The sequence below is a fragment of the Choristoneura fumiferana genome, chromosome 8 (assembly GCF_025370935.1).
Source record: "Choristoneura fumiferana chromosome 8, NRCan_CFum_1, whole genome shotgun sequence".
Taxonomy (NCBI): Eukaryota; Metazoa; Arthropoda; class Insecta; order Lepidoptera; family Tortricidae; genus Choristoneura; species Choristoneura fumiferana.
Genome location: NC_133479.1, coordinates 17,882,529 through 17,900,543, shown reverse-complemented (window position 1 = coordinate 17,900,543; position 18,015 = coordinate 17,882,529). Strand labels below are relative to the sequence as shown.

The 18,015-nt window shown below is 36.5% G+C and overlaps 1 protein-coding gene across 1 annotated transcript in view; it reads right to left on the bottom strand.

The window, feature by feature from the left end:
- LOC141430557 (uncharacterized) overlaps positions 1–17,237 on the bottom strand; it is a 124,868-nt gene extending 107,631 nt beyond the window's left edge. Inside the window, exon 1 of the mRNA XM_074091308.1 lies at positions 16,898–17,237. Coding sequence (XP_073947409.1) covers positions 16,898–16,937 — 40 coding nt within the window. The 5' untranslated portion in view covers positions 16,938–17,237. The remainder of the gene's footprint in view (positions 1–16,897) is intronic.
- Between the last annotated feature and the right edge of the window lie 778 nt (positions 17,238–18,015).

The window sequence follows — 18,015 nt, the reverse complement described above, 5'->3', positions numbered from 1 at the left end:
AGACCACTTATTTGGCTGATTGTACCTAATGCACGAATAACTTTCTTTCTGTAATTCTTATTTCACTTTCAGTTCTTCAGCATAATTATATTTTAAGCTATTCATTATTGACCATTGTTTACACTTTACTACCCAGAGAGTATTTTGATTTCGCTGTAAAGCACGAAACGACCAATTTATGCAACGACTACACTCATTTGACGATTCATTAATCCATTTAAAACCCCGAAACAACGCTAAACTCTCATGCTCAGTGGCCTTTTGTTCATTAAATAGTTAGTTGTACTTTAGAGAATTCTTAATATTTATAATAGCTTATAAATTGCAAGTCGTTTCTAACCCAGGTTCACCCTTTTGGGTTTGCGGAATTTGTGGTCGAAATTATATTCGTAATTTTACCATGAGTTGAAGGAAAACCGCACACTTGTCTGCGAAACTTCTATCTTATTCGTCGGTGTGTGAAGTTTTCGATTCTTAGTGGGTCCGCATGGAACAAAACAAAATAATGCTAAGGAATTGAATTCGCTCCCATCGTCTGTATAAGTACAATCTAGGCTCTTCAAGGCTAGAAGAGTGAATAGGCTGTTACTGAACCAGTAGTTTACACCTTTGGCCTCATCAGCACTTAACATCAGGTGCGATAGGAGTCACTCACGGTCAGTTTTATGTTAAAAAAAGCCCTGAAATTCTGATGTCTGTGCCTAGAAGATGAAAAATTGTTCCTCGAGAGGCTATTTGAAAAATTGCCATCAGACATTTCGGAGTGGCCAAAGTGATCAAAAATGTCGAAGCATGTACGGATATTTTGACTACCTTGGCAGCTCCAAAATATTTGATGACTACCTACGAAAATGGCATTTTATTCCGCAATCACAAAATGTCTTCCCTCTCTCCCCACACCCTTCTCAATAATTGACAAAACATTTTCAGTTAGCTTCCTACGACACAGCTATTCATGCTAGCCGTACAGGGATTTCCGGAAATACAGACGGACGGAAGGCTAACGGTCCTTATTAATATTTGACCCAAATTCTTATCTATTGACTTTCGTTGTATAAAGCAATGAAAGAGGACCTTTTTTGCTCATACCCACAAACGTTATGAGTTTATGAGGTTCCTAAACAAACGCATATTTCGAATCTTTCGAAAGGAAACCCTTTCGGCCTCCATCTTGACCTACGTTTGGGATTTAAATTTACTTTTGGCACTGCGCCCGAATGTCAGCTGTTCAATATATATTTTTGTGACATATTTTGGAGGTTCCGTGATTTTTTAGTGACATTATAATGTAGTATAATAGTGTGGTTGGAATAGAAATTTCATTGTGCGAGGCGCCTACCAATGTCATATTTTAACAGTTGCGCTGTTTATTTCCGGTCCCTGCTTGTATGTTGTTGAACGATAGAACCTTATCTTAGTTAACAATATTAGCTCTGTCTATAACAAAGCACTTTATGAATGTAAAAAAACTGAATTACTAATGTATGGCAAAAACTTTCCCAAAGTATCACATCCCAAATATTTACTTAAATTCATCATCATCATGTCAGCCGAAAGACGTCCACTGCTGGACATAGACCTCCCCCAAGGCTCTCCACTCAGACCGGTCTTGTGCTTTTGCATCCACTGCGATCCCGCGATCTTAACCAGGTCGTCGCTCCATCTTGTTGGAGGCTTACGACAGCTCGTCTCCCGGTCCGCGGACGCCATTCGAGAACCTTTTGACCCCATCGGCCATCAGTCCTGCGAGCAATGTGCCCCGCCCATTGCCACTTCAGTTTCGCATTCTTCGGGCTATGTCGGTAACCTTAGTTCTACTGCGGATATCATCATTTCTGATTCTATCCCGCAGAGCTACTTAAACTATCATTTGCCAAAAAAACGTATCGCAATATTACAGTTAATAATTTATTAATTATTGTTTTACAAATAATTACTTAGTCATGTGTCATATTAACAAGTATTATTTAGTCAAATGTATCGTTTGGCATAACGTACTCTTCCCAAAATATCGCATGACATAATAACCTACTTTTCTGGGAGCAGTTTGTTTTGGGGGGGCGCAATTCTAACCTAACCTAAACTACTTTTCTGATAGCAGGTCGTTTTTGCGGGGACGCAGTTTTAACCTAACCTAACCTACTTTTCTGGTAGCAGTTCATCTCTGTGGAACACGCAGTTCGAACCTAATCTAACGTACTTTGCTGGTAGCAGTTGGTTTCTGTGGTTGGTTTGTGCGAAATGGCATTTTGTACAAACATTTTTGGAATACAATATTAGCCAAAAGAAAACGTTTGCTTAATAAACGTGTGTCGTAATAAAATATTGACAAAGTAAAAATTTTGCCAAAGGATAATTTGACCAAATGAATAAAATGCGAAATATAATTATGCTAAAGATTCGTTTGGGAGATGAACTACTGCGATAAGTTTTTTGGGCAGTGAACGGCAGTACACTAAAAAAACTACCACTGATGTTTACTCTTTAAAAGATAACCTAATCAACCAAAAGAGTTGAAAACCTCTGACATTGTCACTTCAAAGTTCAATATCTCAAAAACGACAGTGCCGATTTTGGTAACTATGTCTAAGAATCACTGCTAAAAAAAAAAACCGCATTCAAATCGGTTCAACGTTTAGCAACTACAGTGCCACAGACAAATACACAGACACACAAACGGTCAAACTTATAACACCCTTTTTGCGTCGGAGATAATAAAGAAAATAAAAATGCTTCTAGAGTTATAAAAATACTAAGAAATTAAAGGGTAAAGCAAATGCGGGAAATTTCACACCTGACTAATAAAACTTTGAGGGAAACCGAATTTTACGTAAATATTTGTTTTCAAATATCTAAAATTATGAAATTTTCCCTATTTGTCACTTGCAATTACGTATTAATTTAGTTTAATAATGCATTAACTTATTTCGTTATTAAATTGTACGGAATCAGAAGGGGAATTTTACGTAAACGTCAGCTCAGCATGCGTCAGTCACCTGCTAGTTTGACGCAGGTTTCAAAGCAATGACGATAGCATAGCATAGCATAATCTTAACAAATAATTGATTTTCATATAACCAAGAATTCATAATTACGCTGGCCTAAAATAACAACGTCTAACCGCCTAAGACAATTTAAGCGCATTATTTATTAATCTTGTCCAGGTCACCCAAAGCTAAAAATTAGCTAAGTAGTTACACCATGAGTATACCACATTATTAACATTAACATTTTAGTACACAAATCGTGTAATGGTTTTTCTATGTTAGTATTTAGGATTCCTAGATGTAAATAAAAAAAGGGATCGTTGCATGTTAAACTTGTAATTCCTTAACTCATTTAAACGCAAGTGAAAGGGACGGTGCGATACGAACTCCGTTTTTCCCATTATGTAGTTATCTTATGATTTTTACGTTGGCACTAAATGATGAACTTATTCTTACCTGTGCTTAGATTTTTTACTTATCGTAAAAGTGCATAAATATTTTCAAAATAGATAGTAGTTATATCTTTTTATTTCTTTCCTTATTAATATATACGTATACCGATTAGTTGAGAAGAATTTCTTCATTATCTCTTTATGTAAATTATTTATGCTAATGTAACCTAAACTAACACAAAATGAATTCCCTGTCCCAACATTTTAGTGCAAAAACAAATGTCTCGCTTAATTTACGTGCGTGGATAGTTAGCTCCGTCTCAACGTCACAAGCATCTCGGAGAGCTGGGGCTGCAGCCGAACAAGCGCAAATAATAAAGTCCAGAAAGTACTCACAGCTATGCGCTAATTACGAATTTGTAGGCGCTCTGTGGAGACTTTGGGCCCGTGGTCGTCTCAAACAAAGAAACTTGTCCAAAAGTTTGTCCATGTCACTGTGATCTAGGGCTGGCTCCTACTTTGGCCCAACGGCTATGGCAGTTGTTCTCACCGCCAGCGAGGAAACGATTGGCTATTTGGCTATCGACTATTTCCTCGCTCAAGAAACGAACAAAAGATATAAGAGCCTGTGTGAGTAAAAGAGACACATATATTAATAGTTGATCGCTGGCTGTTTACACTGTCGGCGAGAACTCGCTCTTACATCTTTTGTCGCAGCGACAAGAGCATAAAACTCGCTGAGCTATAGATACTCGCTCAGCGATGTCAGCTTGGCGGACGCCCCGCACGAGCGAGTCGAGTGGAGCAAGTAATCGCCCGTCGCACTCGAACACTCGTTTACACTCTCTTCTCGCTGCTCACCCACTCGTTTCTAGTTACTCGTTCTACTCGTTTCTCGCTCTTAGTCGGCGGTGGGACAAGTGCCTAAGTCTCGCGATCCAGCGTGGCAATGCTGCCAGTATCCTGGGATCCTTGCCGCGGGTCAACTGCGATAGTTTGTATTTTTAAATTAGTTTTATTCTCCTACTTTTTTATTAATATTTGTTGCTATTTTGTCAGTTTAGTTATGATGTAAATACCGATTATTTACAATTATATCGGAAACCGAAATCATAGAGCAGCACTGTTCGTTTTATGCTGGCCACATTATTTTTGTATTTGACATTTCAGACTGTCATTTTAGTATCTGTTTCAGAAATAGACCATAATGCAAGTGAATATTTTACAACAATTCAGAAAAATCGCAATATCTTGAAATTGTTGTGCAACTTATGGAATACCTTGTACCTTATTCTTGTTGTTGAATATTATTTTAGACTAGCCGTTACCCGCGACGCCGTCCGCGCAGAATTCTTGTATCACTAGTATAATGCAATTTTCTGGGATAAAATTTTCCTATGTCCTTCTCCGGGATTCAAACTATCTGTATACTGAATTTTATTTAAATCAGTTCAGTGGTTTAGACGTGATGAAGCAACAAACAAACAAGCAAACAGACTTATAAACTTTTGTATTTCTAATATTATAATAGAAGGATAGAGTTTACCTGCGGCTTCGCACGTGTAAACTATTCGATCTGGTAGTTACAATTGAAGTTCCGGGATTTTACAAAATTCCCCTGGGAAATCCCAAAAATTATATCGTGGCCTTCATTGAGGTTGTGTTAAGAACAACTGTACAAAATTTAATGACTCTAAACCCCACGGTTGAAATTTCAAGATTTTTTCCATATCCCGTGGGAATATCGGAATAAAAAGTAGCATTTGTGTTATTCCAGACGTTCAGCTACCTACATACCAATCATGACTCTAAGCCCACCGGTTGTTATTTCGAGACTTTATCCCTATCCCGTGTTAATATCAAGATTAAAAAGTAGCCTAAGTTATTCCAGCTATCTACATAAGTACCAAATTTCATCCAAATACGTCCAGCCGTTTTAGCGCGAAGGAGTAACAAGCATACACACACACAAACTTTCGCATTTATAATATTAGTAGGATTAGTGGGATATTATAAAACTGAGCATATAACAGTAAAGTTCCATCTGAAAATCGAAAAGTACTAGCAAAAAATCGAATAATCTGGAAAAAATTTAAACTTAGTAATTTAATTAGGCACAGGAACATGTAGCAAACAGCCAGCACATACTCTAGCAACTCTTTGAAGTTTGAAGTGCTCAGTTACAAATAGCGACTTCAAAAGCCAGGTTGACACTACGCGTCGTGTTTACGGAGAGCGTTCCAGTCATTTTGCCTCGATTGAAAATAAACAGCAAACCGAGTTTACGATTTTGAGTGACGCTATTAGCAAAGGCACTAATTATTTAATGGAATATTATTAATTGCACATCATATAAATAATTGCCTATCAATTTATTCTCATCATTTATAAGTTTAGTTTTAAATATTGATTATAAATATGTATGTTAGTCTGTAAGGTATTTATTGTATGGCCTAAATAAATGAATTTATTATTATTAAGTATTATTATTATTTATATACTTTTGTACATCAATTAAATTATTTCAATACAAATAAACTAAAAGTTTAGCAAATTTAGTACTGCAGATAATTTGAAAATATACATCAATCTTCAATATACAAAAATACTACAAACACATCAAAAATACTGACTGCACAGCAAATTAACTAGAGCGTGCGTAGGTGATACTCATTCTCATAACTAGCAAAAGAAGTATCCTAATTTGGCACCGGAAAATTAGGTACAACGACGAGCGGAGCGCGAAGAAGCGTTAGGTGTACCATTGCGAGAACCTAATTTATTTACAAAATAATTTGGCCCCTCCTAGTGCTGGTTATGTAATTTATTTGATGTAAAAAAGTATATAAATACTGAAAATAAATTTATAGGTAATTATTATAGAATATACCCTCTATTATTAAGGTGTTACAGTTCATGTTTCGACATTTTTGATCACCTTGGCCGCTTCGAAATGTCTGATGGCGGCTGAACAAGGGGATTTTTAATTATACTTTATTGCAGATCTCATTATGTTGTACTTAATAAATAATAAAGGTGATATGTCAAATAAAATGCTGTATCATGTAGGTAAACTGCTGTATGTTATATAGCTTCTATAGCTATATTAAAAAAAAAGTTGCAAGGTATGATGTGCGTTATACCTTATTTTTTTCCATGGAATTCTGACAGATGTCAAATTTTGACGTTTCAGAGATAACAAACATTTGTTATTTTAAATCTCTTCACTAGACTTTGCCCACGGTTCATTTATTTTAGCAATAATGTAGTATTAAACTTATTTAATCTTGCATGCTCCTTTAGCCACATTATGATTGTTGTGGACAGTTGTAGTTAAGTTACAAACTTTGATTGTGTAGTATAAATGTCTCTAATCCGAATCCCTTAATGACTCCTTTCAAATCTTATCGACTCCGGAGTTACTAACTCCGACCAAGTCCGGCCGGATCGAGCGGCTCGTGATCGCCGACACACTCACTCGCTCCGCTTTCACTCTCGGTTCGGATCGGATCGGATCGGATCTTATTACGTTTGGTCGGACGGACTTCTCGCTCGGTTAAATTGGAAATAAATGAGAATTAAAACACAATATAATATGACCGGAGCGGGCGACGCATATTTAACACTGTTTTCAAGCTTCAAATAGTCAAACAGAAAACTAGTAGGTTCTTAAAGTAGCTCATAGTTCTTTAAAAAATACACAATTTTGAATTTTTCAACATTAAAAGGACGAAACGAAACGGTACTTCAGTTCAGTACCTTGAACTTGGTACCTACCGAACCGGGCCTGGCCGCATCGGCCATAGATAAATTAATAATCGCTCGGAAGAACCGGAGTCAATAAAGGAGTCGGATTCGGTACCGACACCGGAGCTGGATCTAGTGAGTCAGATCACTTCGCGGAGTTGAGATCACCCATGTCTAGTATCTATTACAATAGTATCTGTTTGTAATTTGTAACTGTTCCTAATAAATAAATAAATACAGCAGTTGAATTGTAATTCCGGGATTTTACAAATTTCATGACTCCATAACCAACTGATGAGATTTCGAGATTTTATCTCGATCCTGTGAGAATATCGAGTAAAGTAGCGAGCACATTCAAACATTCAAGTCAGAAGCCGAATGACTAATATTTTTTGACAGAAGAATGACATTTGTCGATTTTTTTTTAAGTAACTATGTACCTTGTCTACGGAATTGTAAATTACAAACATTGAAACACAAACACAAAAATAATTATACCTAAACATAAAAAAGATTGAAACTTAATAACTATTAATTATAATTTAAGACCGATCCGAAGGTTTGCGATATAGGTACCATGTCAGTCATTGCAATGATACCAGAGGCAATTTATTTTTTACTCATAAAAGGGTTAAATAAATAATTTATTACATCTAAACGGTTTGATCCAAAATTATTCTAACTACGTATTAATTAATGATTTATTACATTATTTCAAATTTTAATATGTATAGTAAGGAATTTGTGCTTTCTATTTCCTAGTTTTTGTTTAATTTCGTTTAAATTTTCGGGAAATATTTTTTGCCTAGTAACACTAAGAACTGTCAGAATTCCACGGAACAAAAAAATAGACCCTAGTAATTAATAGCTGTGTAATAATAAAAATGCTTTACATTAAGATAAATAGCGGTACGCCACGGATATGTTGCAGTTTATTACGTAATATTTTAGTGACGTATTTTGCTGTGCAATCAGTAATTTTGATGTGAATTCGTTTTTTTTGTATAATATAAGGACTTTTTTGATGTGCGTTTAAATACTACCCTTATTTAATTGGTTATTTATCGGACGGTTGAAGTTGGTTACCAGTATTAAGTAGTATTTCAAACGCTTTAAAATTAAAAAAATAAATATTTTTTATATTGCAGATAGTATATTATGTATGAACTAAAAGAATTTCCTTGCTCACCCGAAACCTTACGATAGCTAAGCTTATGCAAAATATGCGTGTTCATGCAGTTCCTCCACCTCCACACTGTAACAATACATACAAATCACACAAACCCATCTAACACCACCACCACACTACACTAGTGTACATGTACGTGTGTGTGTATGTGTGTATTGATATGGACCTCCGCAAAGTAACGCCTGATTCAATAAAGTATATTATGTATTTACACCAATTGACCTACATAGTCCCATACTAAGCAAAGCTTGTATTATAGATACTAGACAACGGATAAACATACTTAAGCAAGCAAGGAAGCGCTTAAGACTCGAGAACAAACACTCGTATTATTCATAAAGTACAATTCAATAGAATCTGTCAATTTTCTACATATTTAAGACACCCTATCGTGGGCACACTTGATTATATATGTCCCTGTTGTTGCAATTATCATCTAAAAGGAATCAAAAAAGAATAATAGTCACATCACAAAGCCTTAGGCAGCCCGGTGTTTATATTAGTAGGCTGGAAGTGTCTACAGGATTGTCAGATTCTATTGAATTGGAGTTTACAAATATCTGCCCCGGCCGGGGACCGAACCCGGGACGTCAATCTTCGTAGTCAGCTTCTCTAAGCACTGGGCTATCCGGTCGTCGTATTTTTTAACACGAGAATAATAAATAGAGTCCGTACAAATAGTTACCTACGTCCACTACGTCAGTCGCGCCACGTAATATTACACTGGTACCCCTGGTCTCAGTGATTAGGTAGGTATTATTTTATTATTATTATTTTCAATAAGAAGCCGTGGTGGCCGAGTGGTTTGACCTATGGCCTCTCAAGCAGAGGATCGTGGGTTCAAACCCCGGCTCGCACCTCTGAGTTTTTCGGAATTCATGTGCGAAATTACATTTGAAATTTACCACGAGCTTTACGGTGAAGGTAAACATCGTGAGGAAACCTGCACAAACCTGCTAAGCAATTCCGCACTGGGACCGCACCGCATTCTGAGAGGAGGCCTGTGCCCAGCAGTGGGATGTATATAGGCTGGGATTATATTTTCAAGAATAATAAAATAATTTTGTAAGATACGCGTTAGTTCCATATTTGACACGTTCATTAAGGTCTTTGTCGCATTATGACAGCACGATTGGCAGTGACATTGAGAGCAGGTCACTGGACCTATACTTTAACTTTTTTTACTTTAACTGTACGCATTATTATTTAATACGAAAGTACTAAATACAGACAAGACAGACTGTACGATACAAACTTCGATTTTCAAATTTCGTAGTACTAGCCCCCCTTGCTTATACCGGGTGTGGACTGTAATACGAGCAAAAAATTAAAACATAGATCGTCCTCGTCAAACTGAACAACATTAGTTGAGCGACTTTTAAAAATAATGGAGTCTTTGAATTTTCCCTTTTTCATATAAATTAAATACTGCTATCAATGTACGCCATCCTAGAACCCAACTGACGTCGCCTGTCACCCTACAAACATCAAGTATTTTGCTTTACATTGCTTCTTCGATTAAACTTAAAAATGTAATAAAAATTAAAAACTAATTTTATTTTTAGTCGCTGAACTAATGTTGTTCAGTTTGACGAGTAAGATTTATGTCTTAATTATTTGCTCATATTACAGGCCACACCCGGTATTTAGGAGCCTAAAGTAGATCCCTATAGATAATAAATGAAGCAAAAATTGATCGCCTCCCTGTATTCGAAAAACAAAATAATTCTAAATTCAATCCGAGCCAAAGACATTCTGTGAATTATTTAATGTTCGGGATGGCGACCCTGCTTTGATAATTCATTCGCGTTTATATTCGGCCAGTGATACTGTGGGTGTACTGGCAACAAAGACTGGCATTCAACTAATATTAAAAAAGATTTAAAAATAAAACGTCCGTCTGAGATTTGACTGTCATTGATACGCACAAAAAAGAAATCTGCGTATGTAATCACAAATAGATTTAATGAAAATAAAAGTGAGATTTCAACCTAAAATAAATATTATAGATATATTATATCAGTTAAATTATTGAATATTGTTTTAATGTGATTAAATGTCAGTAAAAAGTTAGACACATTTGCTATCTTGGACAGTAATTCTAATTAAGAACTCGTGTAAGTGGTTCAAAGATGAAGCCGTATGGTAACATTGTCATTTGTAAATGATCATCCAAATTTATATAAATTTCAAATGAAACACGTGAAAACTATCTTATGAACAAGACATAAGTATTATAATATTGGCTGTCCTATATACATACGTAAACACAACGTTACCTACATAATTTCCTGTTACATACATAGTCAAAATACCACAAACGGGACTTATCACGCTATTATTATACAAGTAATATTTACCTCGACGTTTCGGCAACGTTACAGTTGCCGTGGTCACGAGTAGACTGAAGTGTGGGGTGTCAAGTCTGCCTAGCAGCGCGAGTTCTTCGAACTACCCGCACTTGATCACTAATAGTGCCGGCACTCGTATCACGAACTACCCGCACTTGGTCACTTTTATTAGTCACCCTATCACACCGACACACAACACTAACAACGTCCGATCGTCCCCCGAACATTCATCCCGACGCCGACACTTATTAATAACAGCATTCCACGAAGATGAAAGCTTATACCCATCGTCCCGTTGAAATTCTTATGCTTTTTTTATTTCAACCGCTTCACGTACCATTCTTGAGTAAAAATGACGTTCCGTGGACAGAATTTTGGGATTGTGAAGCTAAATCCAGTAGTTTGGACTTGACTCCAACAAATGCTCGGCTATGGCTGACTTGTTTACCTGGCGATTTTTAACAGCTGCAATATGTTCCTTGGCCCTCTCATCTATTGTTCTTTTCGTCTGTCCGATATAGGAAATACCACAACTACAATCAACCAAATAAACACCCAGTGTTTGGAAGGGAACGACATCCTTGGGTGTCCTAATATGCCTCGCGACTTTGGACAAAGGCGTGTACACCACCTTGATGGAATACTTACCTGAAACGGCTCCAACTTTGTCCGTCACTCCTTTCACATAAGGCATATATGCAGGCTGTCTAGCCACATCAGGATATCTAGTTCTACGTTTCCTTCTGGGCTGCCATTTATTTACCACATATCCGTTACGCTTTAGTACCTCCTGAACATGTCTCAACTCGTCTTTAACAAATTCAGGGTCACACAAATCAAATGCCCTATTTTGTAATGAACTCGCAACGGATTGGAGATGTCTGGGATGGTGGTGAGACGACGCGTTCAAATATCTATCTGTGTGCGTCGGCTTCCTGTAGCCGGTATGTGCCAAAGAACCATCCGCCCCGCCATTACCTTCACATCAAGGAAAGCTAATGAATGTCCCTCTTCCAACTCATAAGTAAAACTAATCTTCGTATGAATCGAATTGAGATATGCCAGAAACTGTCCCACTTCAGGTTTCCCACCTTTCATAACACAGAAAACATCATCGACGTACCGCCTCCACACTCTAATATTCCACACTTGAAGATCTATTAACGTCTCAAAATGTTCCATCCAGATATTGGCCATCACCGGAGCCACGGGACTACCCATGGCAACGCCATCAATCTGTAGATAGTGTTGTCCTCGATACAAAAAGTAACTCCCTTCTAAACAGTTTCTGAGCAATACCATGTAGGACTCTGACATGCCATTCTCACCTAACTTCCCTCGAATTATCTCATAGCACTCTTTAAGAGGAACATTGGTGAAAAGTGAGGCCACATCAAAACTCACCATAACGTCTTCTGGTTCCAACCTAATGCTGCTGAGAATTTCCACAAAATGGCGAGAATCTTTGACGTAAGACGACGTTTTCCCCACAAGCGGCTGTAACACTGATGCTACGTGTTTCGCCAGGTCGTAAGTAGGAGAAGCAATTTGACTTACGATAGGTCTCAGGGGCACGCCAGTCTTGTGCACTTTCGGCAACCCATACAACCTCGGCGGCTGCACGATCTTCGGCTTGTGAAGGCGTTGAAAATCATCATCGTCAAACAGATCCTTATAGTCTTTGACAACAGTCCTTATACGGCGCGTAACTCTGGCCGTAGGGTTGTACGACACTGGCTTATAAACCTGATCGTCATCCAACAAAAACCTTATTTTACCCTCGTAATCACTAGAGTCCATCACCACAGTGGCATTACCCTTGTCCGCTTTAAGCACAAACACCTCCTGGTTCTTCCTTATATTACTTAAAGCCAAACGCTCTTCCGCAGTGACATTGCTCTTCGGTAACCTGGCCCTTCTTAAAATAACCGCAACATCCTGCCTTAGAACATCGGCGTCACTAGAAGTCACTTTATTGCGCATTATTGCTTCCTCCACGCTACTGATTACGGTCTCATAAGGAATTCGTTTTGGTGTCAAAGCATAATTCAACCCCTTCGCCAAAACGCTCGTCGTTGCGTCATCCAGAGGAGTGCTTGATAAACAACATCACTGGTCTGTTACATACAGTCGAGGGCTTAAACAGCTATAGCGTCAAAATAATACCGACCTTTGGTTAATGGCTTAAAGGTGTAAAGATATTTTTGTCATTTTGGTAAAGTACTAAATTATAACCTTGATTATAGTACAGTCAAACTTATAATGTCACGTGACAGCTGTCAATGTTTTCTGCATCTTGATAATTGATATCCTTCCGTCCGCCCTCTTGCATTCTGATCTCTCGATCTGTCATGGCATATCCTAAATTAAATCTATTAATATTTGCATAATCTACAATCATATGCTCTAAAGTTATTATAGAAATAAATAACAAGTTCATGTGTTGATCTTTATGATTTAAGGTAGGTATTTGCTCCCGCAACATCTTCTTTCGTTTCTGTCTAGATTCACTAACTCTTGTAATAATTTCACTATGATTATCTTGACTAAAATTAATTGAAATTAATAAAATCGAATTAGAAGTATAGAATCTCAACATGACATTAGTAGCACAAAGGTTCCATACAAAAAATATAAAAATCCAAGGTTGGTAGAGCCATGCTTCTGAGGAAAACGTTCGAATGGATTATTTTAGATTAGTTTGACTCTAATTCAATTTATAACTTAATTTTAAAAATATGCCTATCACTTGTTGTTGTAGTGGCTATAAAAATGCACATTAGCTGTTTATTTATAACAGTCCTTGAGACATAGTCCTGTGACAGAATATCAACGTCAAAGTTGGACGTAAACTCTTCATTTAAAAGTTACAAGATAACTTTGTACAGCGGTTTAAGCACGGGGTTTAAGCACTGAGTTATATAGTTTGTATTACATCAATTGGTTTAAGGTTCGCAGATGGCAAACCTCTTAGAAAACCGCATGTGACGTTATAATGTACCCCCGAACAAAGTTAGCTACCATCTGCTTTTCATAACTTGGAATAATTTATCCGGCACCTGAAAACACATAATACTTTACACTGTTTCGTGTTTAATTAATGAAAACCTTAGTAGGTACCGTGGATTTATGCTGAGATAATTTATAATCTAATCCATGAGGATTTATTCAAATTATATTCATTAGCGGTCTCGTAATTATTAAATTTACAATTCAAATGAACGTCTTTAGCCTTTCTATTTAATTGACCCTATTTTGGGGTGAAATTTATGCGCAAAACGAATCTTCCCTTAAGAAAATTAACGCGGTAGGGGCATATAGGTAGAGGTAGAGTCATTCACGATGACGCGTGCCGTGGTTCGTATTACAATGTCATTAATTGCTAATTTTGACAAAATCACGCGTCTTCGTGGATAGCACTAGGTATAGTCTGTAGCCGTCACAGAATTACGAGATTTAAAGCCTGACCAGAAATATATGACTACTTATTCAAATAATTTATTGAATCAGGCGTTACTTTGCGGAGGTCCATGTCATAACTAATCTAATAACTTGGATCTAATTTCAACAATGGTAGTTAATAAAACATGCCTTGACAGTAAATAAATAAAAATCAAGGTAGTTTTGAAGGACGGTTAAAAAATTTATTAATAATTTGTGGGTAGTTTTGTTTTGTTTCATAAAATATATGTGGGTACTTGAGGAGTTACAGTGACAAATTAAAACGGTGGTTGTGGTTCGTTAGTCTAACAACTGGTAGCATGGTGTACGGTTGTGTCACTCTGAAGATGAGCTCTGGTTGAGTTCGAAACGCGTCAGTGTAGTGTGGTGGTGGTGATAGATGGGTTTGTGTGATTTGTGTGTGTTCTTACAGTGTGGAGGTGGAGGAACTGCATGAACACGCATATTTTGCATAAGCTTAGCTATCGTAAGGTCGCGGGTGAGCAAGGAAATTCTTTTAGTTCATTGACTACTTATTCGCCATGTTGCTAAATTTCATTGGATTATTAATTTCTAACACTATAATGAGTGTCACTGTGGCAGTTTCTTTGAACAATAACAAAAATGCCCAAAACGATTCGTAGTCAACAACGGATCATTGTGAATAATGTTTATAATAAACTAGTGGAAAAAAACGCTTGGGGAATGAAACTATTTCGCTACAAAACCTTTCCAAATTAACATCAGAGCTGACAGGTAAAAGTTGTAGGCAAATCAAGATGTCATTGTTCCGACTATACTGAACTATTGCCATTTAAATAAATAAATAAATATCACGGGACAATTCACACCAATTGACCTAGTCCCAAAGTAAGCTTAGCAAAGCTTGTGTTATGGGTACTAAGCAACGGATAAATATAATTATATAGATAGATACATACTTAAATACATAGTAAACACCCAAGACCCGAGAACAAACATTCGTATTTTTCATACAAATATCTGCCCCGACACGAGAATCGAACCCGGGACCTCAAGCTTCGTAGTCAGGTTCTCTAACCACTAGGCCATCTGGTCGTCTTCGAAAATAAAAACAATAGCGCCCTCTTGACAATAGTCATATATTTTTGATTTACCTTTATACGGTTTATCTTCGTTATTCGCACCCTGTATTGTATAATCCTGAATAAATCACAAACTCATTAACAAAAATAACACAAACTCGTTTCGCACAAACCATTTAAATTTGTTGCTTTTCACCACCAATGTTATAATTTTGTATGAAACAGTTGGCTAAATGCACTAAGAGTGCAAGACTTTTTAAAAACCTCAAATGTCATTCTTTAAAAAACCGTTGGCTGCTAATCAATTAAAAATAAATCCGTTTTTTTATACAGTCGTTTATGTATATTGTTTGTTTGTTTATACTCTTTATTGCACAAAAAGGAAAAACAAATAGGTTACATAAAAAAAAATGTCCTTTGTATTTGTATTTAAGAAAGAAAGAAATACATTTATTTAACGCTATAAAAACAAACATAGAACAAATACAAAACATACATGACGCTAAATAGGTCCCCACTCAGCATAATGCCACGGCAAGCCGTGGCCCTGATTTTCAGATTTTTTACGGTCTCTTGTTTCTGATGTTCTTTCAATCGTTCAAAAGTTAACTGGAAGAGATCCCTTTAAAGGATAAGTTCGCCTTTGTACATTTCTTTCTCTTGTTAACAGCTATTTTCATATGTTTTATGTACAATAAAGAGTTATACAATACGATCGGTGGTGATCTCTTACCATCAGGAGACCCACACTTGCTCGTTTGCCATCCAGTCGAATAAAAAAAAAATCCAGCCAGTACCTATCGTTACGACCAAGACATGGTCATTAATTACTATTTTGTTCTCGAGGTAAAAAAGACGTTTATTTAATAGCCTGTTACGAAAAACAAGTGTATCATTTGGTACGGGATCGCTTTCCCTCCAATAGCAATTTCCAGGAAAATCAAGATTTATCGGTCGGCTGTGCCGCGTTCGGTATTTAGCGGTTTATTTGGCTTGGATAAATAAAAGCATTTATGTGTAGTAACAACCAATTAAAACAGGCCTTCGAATTAATCAATACAATACCGTGATACGTGAAATCAAAAGAAAGCTTTATAGAATAATTGAGTAGAGTTAGGGTAGAGTCGACACTATATTTCTCGAGTCCACATTATTTTTGTGTCAATTTAGCAATTTCAGTAAAACGTGTCTCATTCACGTAGCACTAACGAGTATTATAGTCGTTAGTTGGGCGCGAAAAGAGACGCGATCACACAATAGGTACAACACATCCGAGATTCAAAGATCATACCGTCTCTCTTCCTTTGCTGTTTAATATCATTTAATTAGCAGGATCGGAACGATAATACGAAGTTCAATTTTCGAACTTACGAATCTTTGTATTATTATATCAAGTTGCATTATTATAGTATTTTTTACAGAACAAAAACTATTGCTGATTTTTGATTGTATATTTCTAAATTAAATGTAGGTTAAATGGTTTTTTTCCTGAAAAGCACTCGATAACAAATTTTTTCGTGTGTGGGTTTGCGAGCTTGATGTTATTGAATTATTCTTCGTATATTAGTTAAATATTTTTCTCAAGACAAAAGGAACTAATCTTAATGTAACTTACACGACGGAAAACCAAGCGAAGTTGTTCCACAGATAAAACTATAAAAAAACACCTAAGTAAAATGCCGCTGCCGAGTGTAAATTTTATCTGTGCGTGTACAATTAATTTTACCTGAAGTAGTTTTTCCAACAGGATTATCGCCTTCCGCCATGGTGAGCGAACTATAAAAGAATCACTATGCCACAAAAAATACCGGATTTTATTATGTCACCCACTATAAATCGTCACTAAATCGACCTTGTCACGCATCGTCTCACACGGAAACACTTGGGAAAATTTTCAGTCACACCACGAATTAAAAACAGAATTTAAAAACTGGCCACAAAGTGCCACCCTTAAAAACCTTTATACAAAAAAAAGTTAAATACGAAAAAGTTTCCCGCGTAAACTTTACCGCCAATTCGCGTTAGTTTTTTTTAATTTCGGCACACACACGTCCCCATGCAACAGATGCTAGTCAACCACTGTTCTATTTTAGTTGATTGTACAAATGAAAAGATTTATTCGTACCTACGTGCAATTAGGCGGGAATATTTTTGTTTAGATACACCGCGGCGAATTGCTTAGAACTAATTTGATTTATTAAAGTTTACTTTATGTCTGGAGCTGTTTTTTATTTGCCAGAACCAGGCGCAGACGTAATGTCCGATACAGTCAAAAAGAGTGATCAACGCGATTCAAGTGTACCTACAGTTATTTTAATTAATTTGTAAATATCCGTGCTTTTCCTTTTATTCCTAATGTATCCTGATAAGTAAGTCGAATTTATCAATTATATTTATAGCGAGCATTATGTCATTTTAACACAAAGGATTTCTTAGTCACGTTAACGAATGAAGCAAGAATAGGAAAAGGAAGACATTTGATTTGATTTCGCAAAAGGCACAGACTGTATAAAATATTTTTGGGAGTTTCTTTCAACAGTACTTTTTTATGGAATAGGGGCAAACGAGCAAACGGATTGCCTGATGGTAAGCGATTAAAACGAACATAAAAACATTTTAAATAAAATCGAAAGTAGCTGTGTTTATTTCTCTGCCCTTTGGAAACTATTTATTCGTAGGATAGGGCAAAATTTATAACTTAAAAAAATATTTTATTGAAAATGCAAATTAAAAATTTCACTCCCATTTCTATATCAGTAAGTGAATGCAATTCTTGTAAATATTAGGAAACAAAAAGAAAAGAACAAAGCGATCTGTTTAAAGTTTACTTACCACAAATAGATC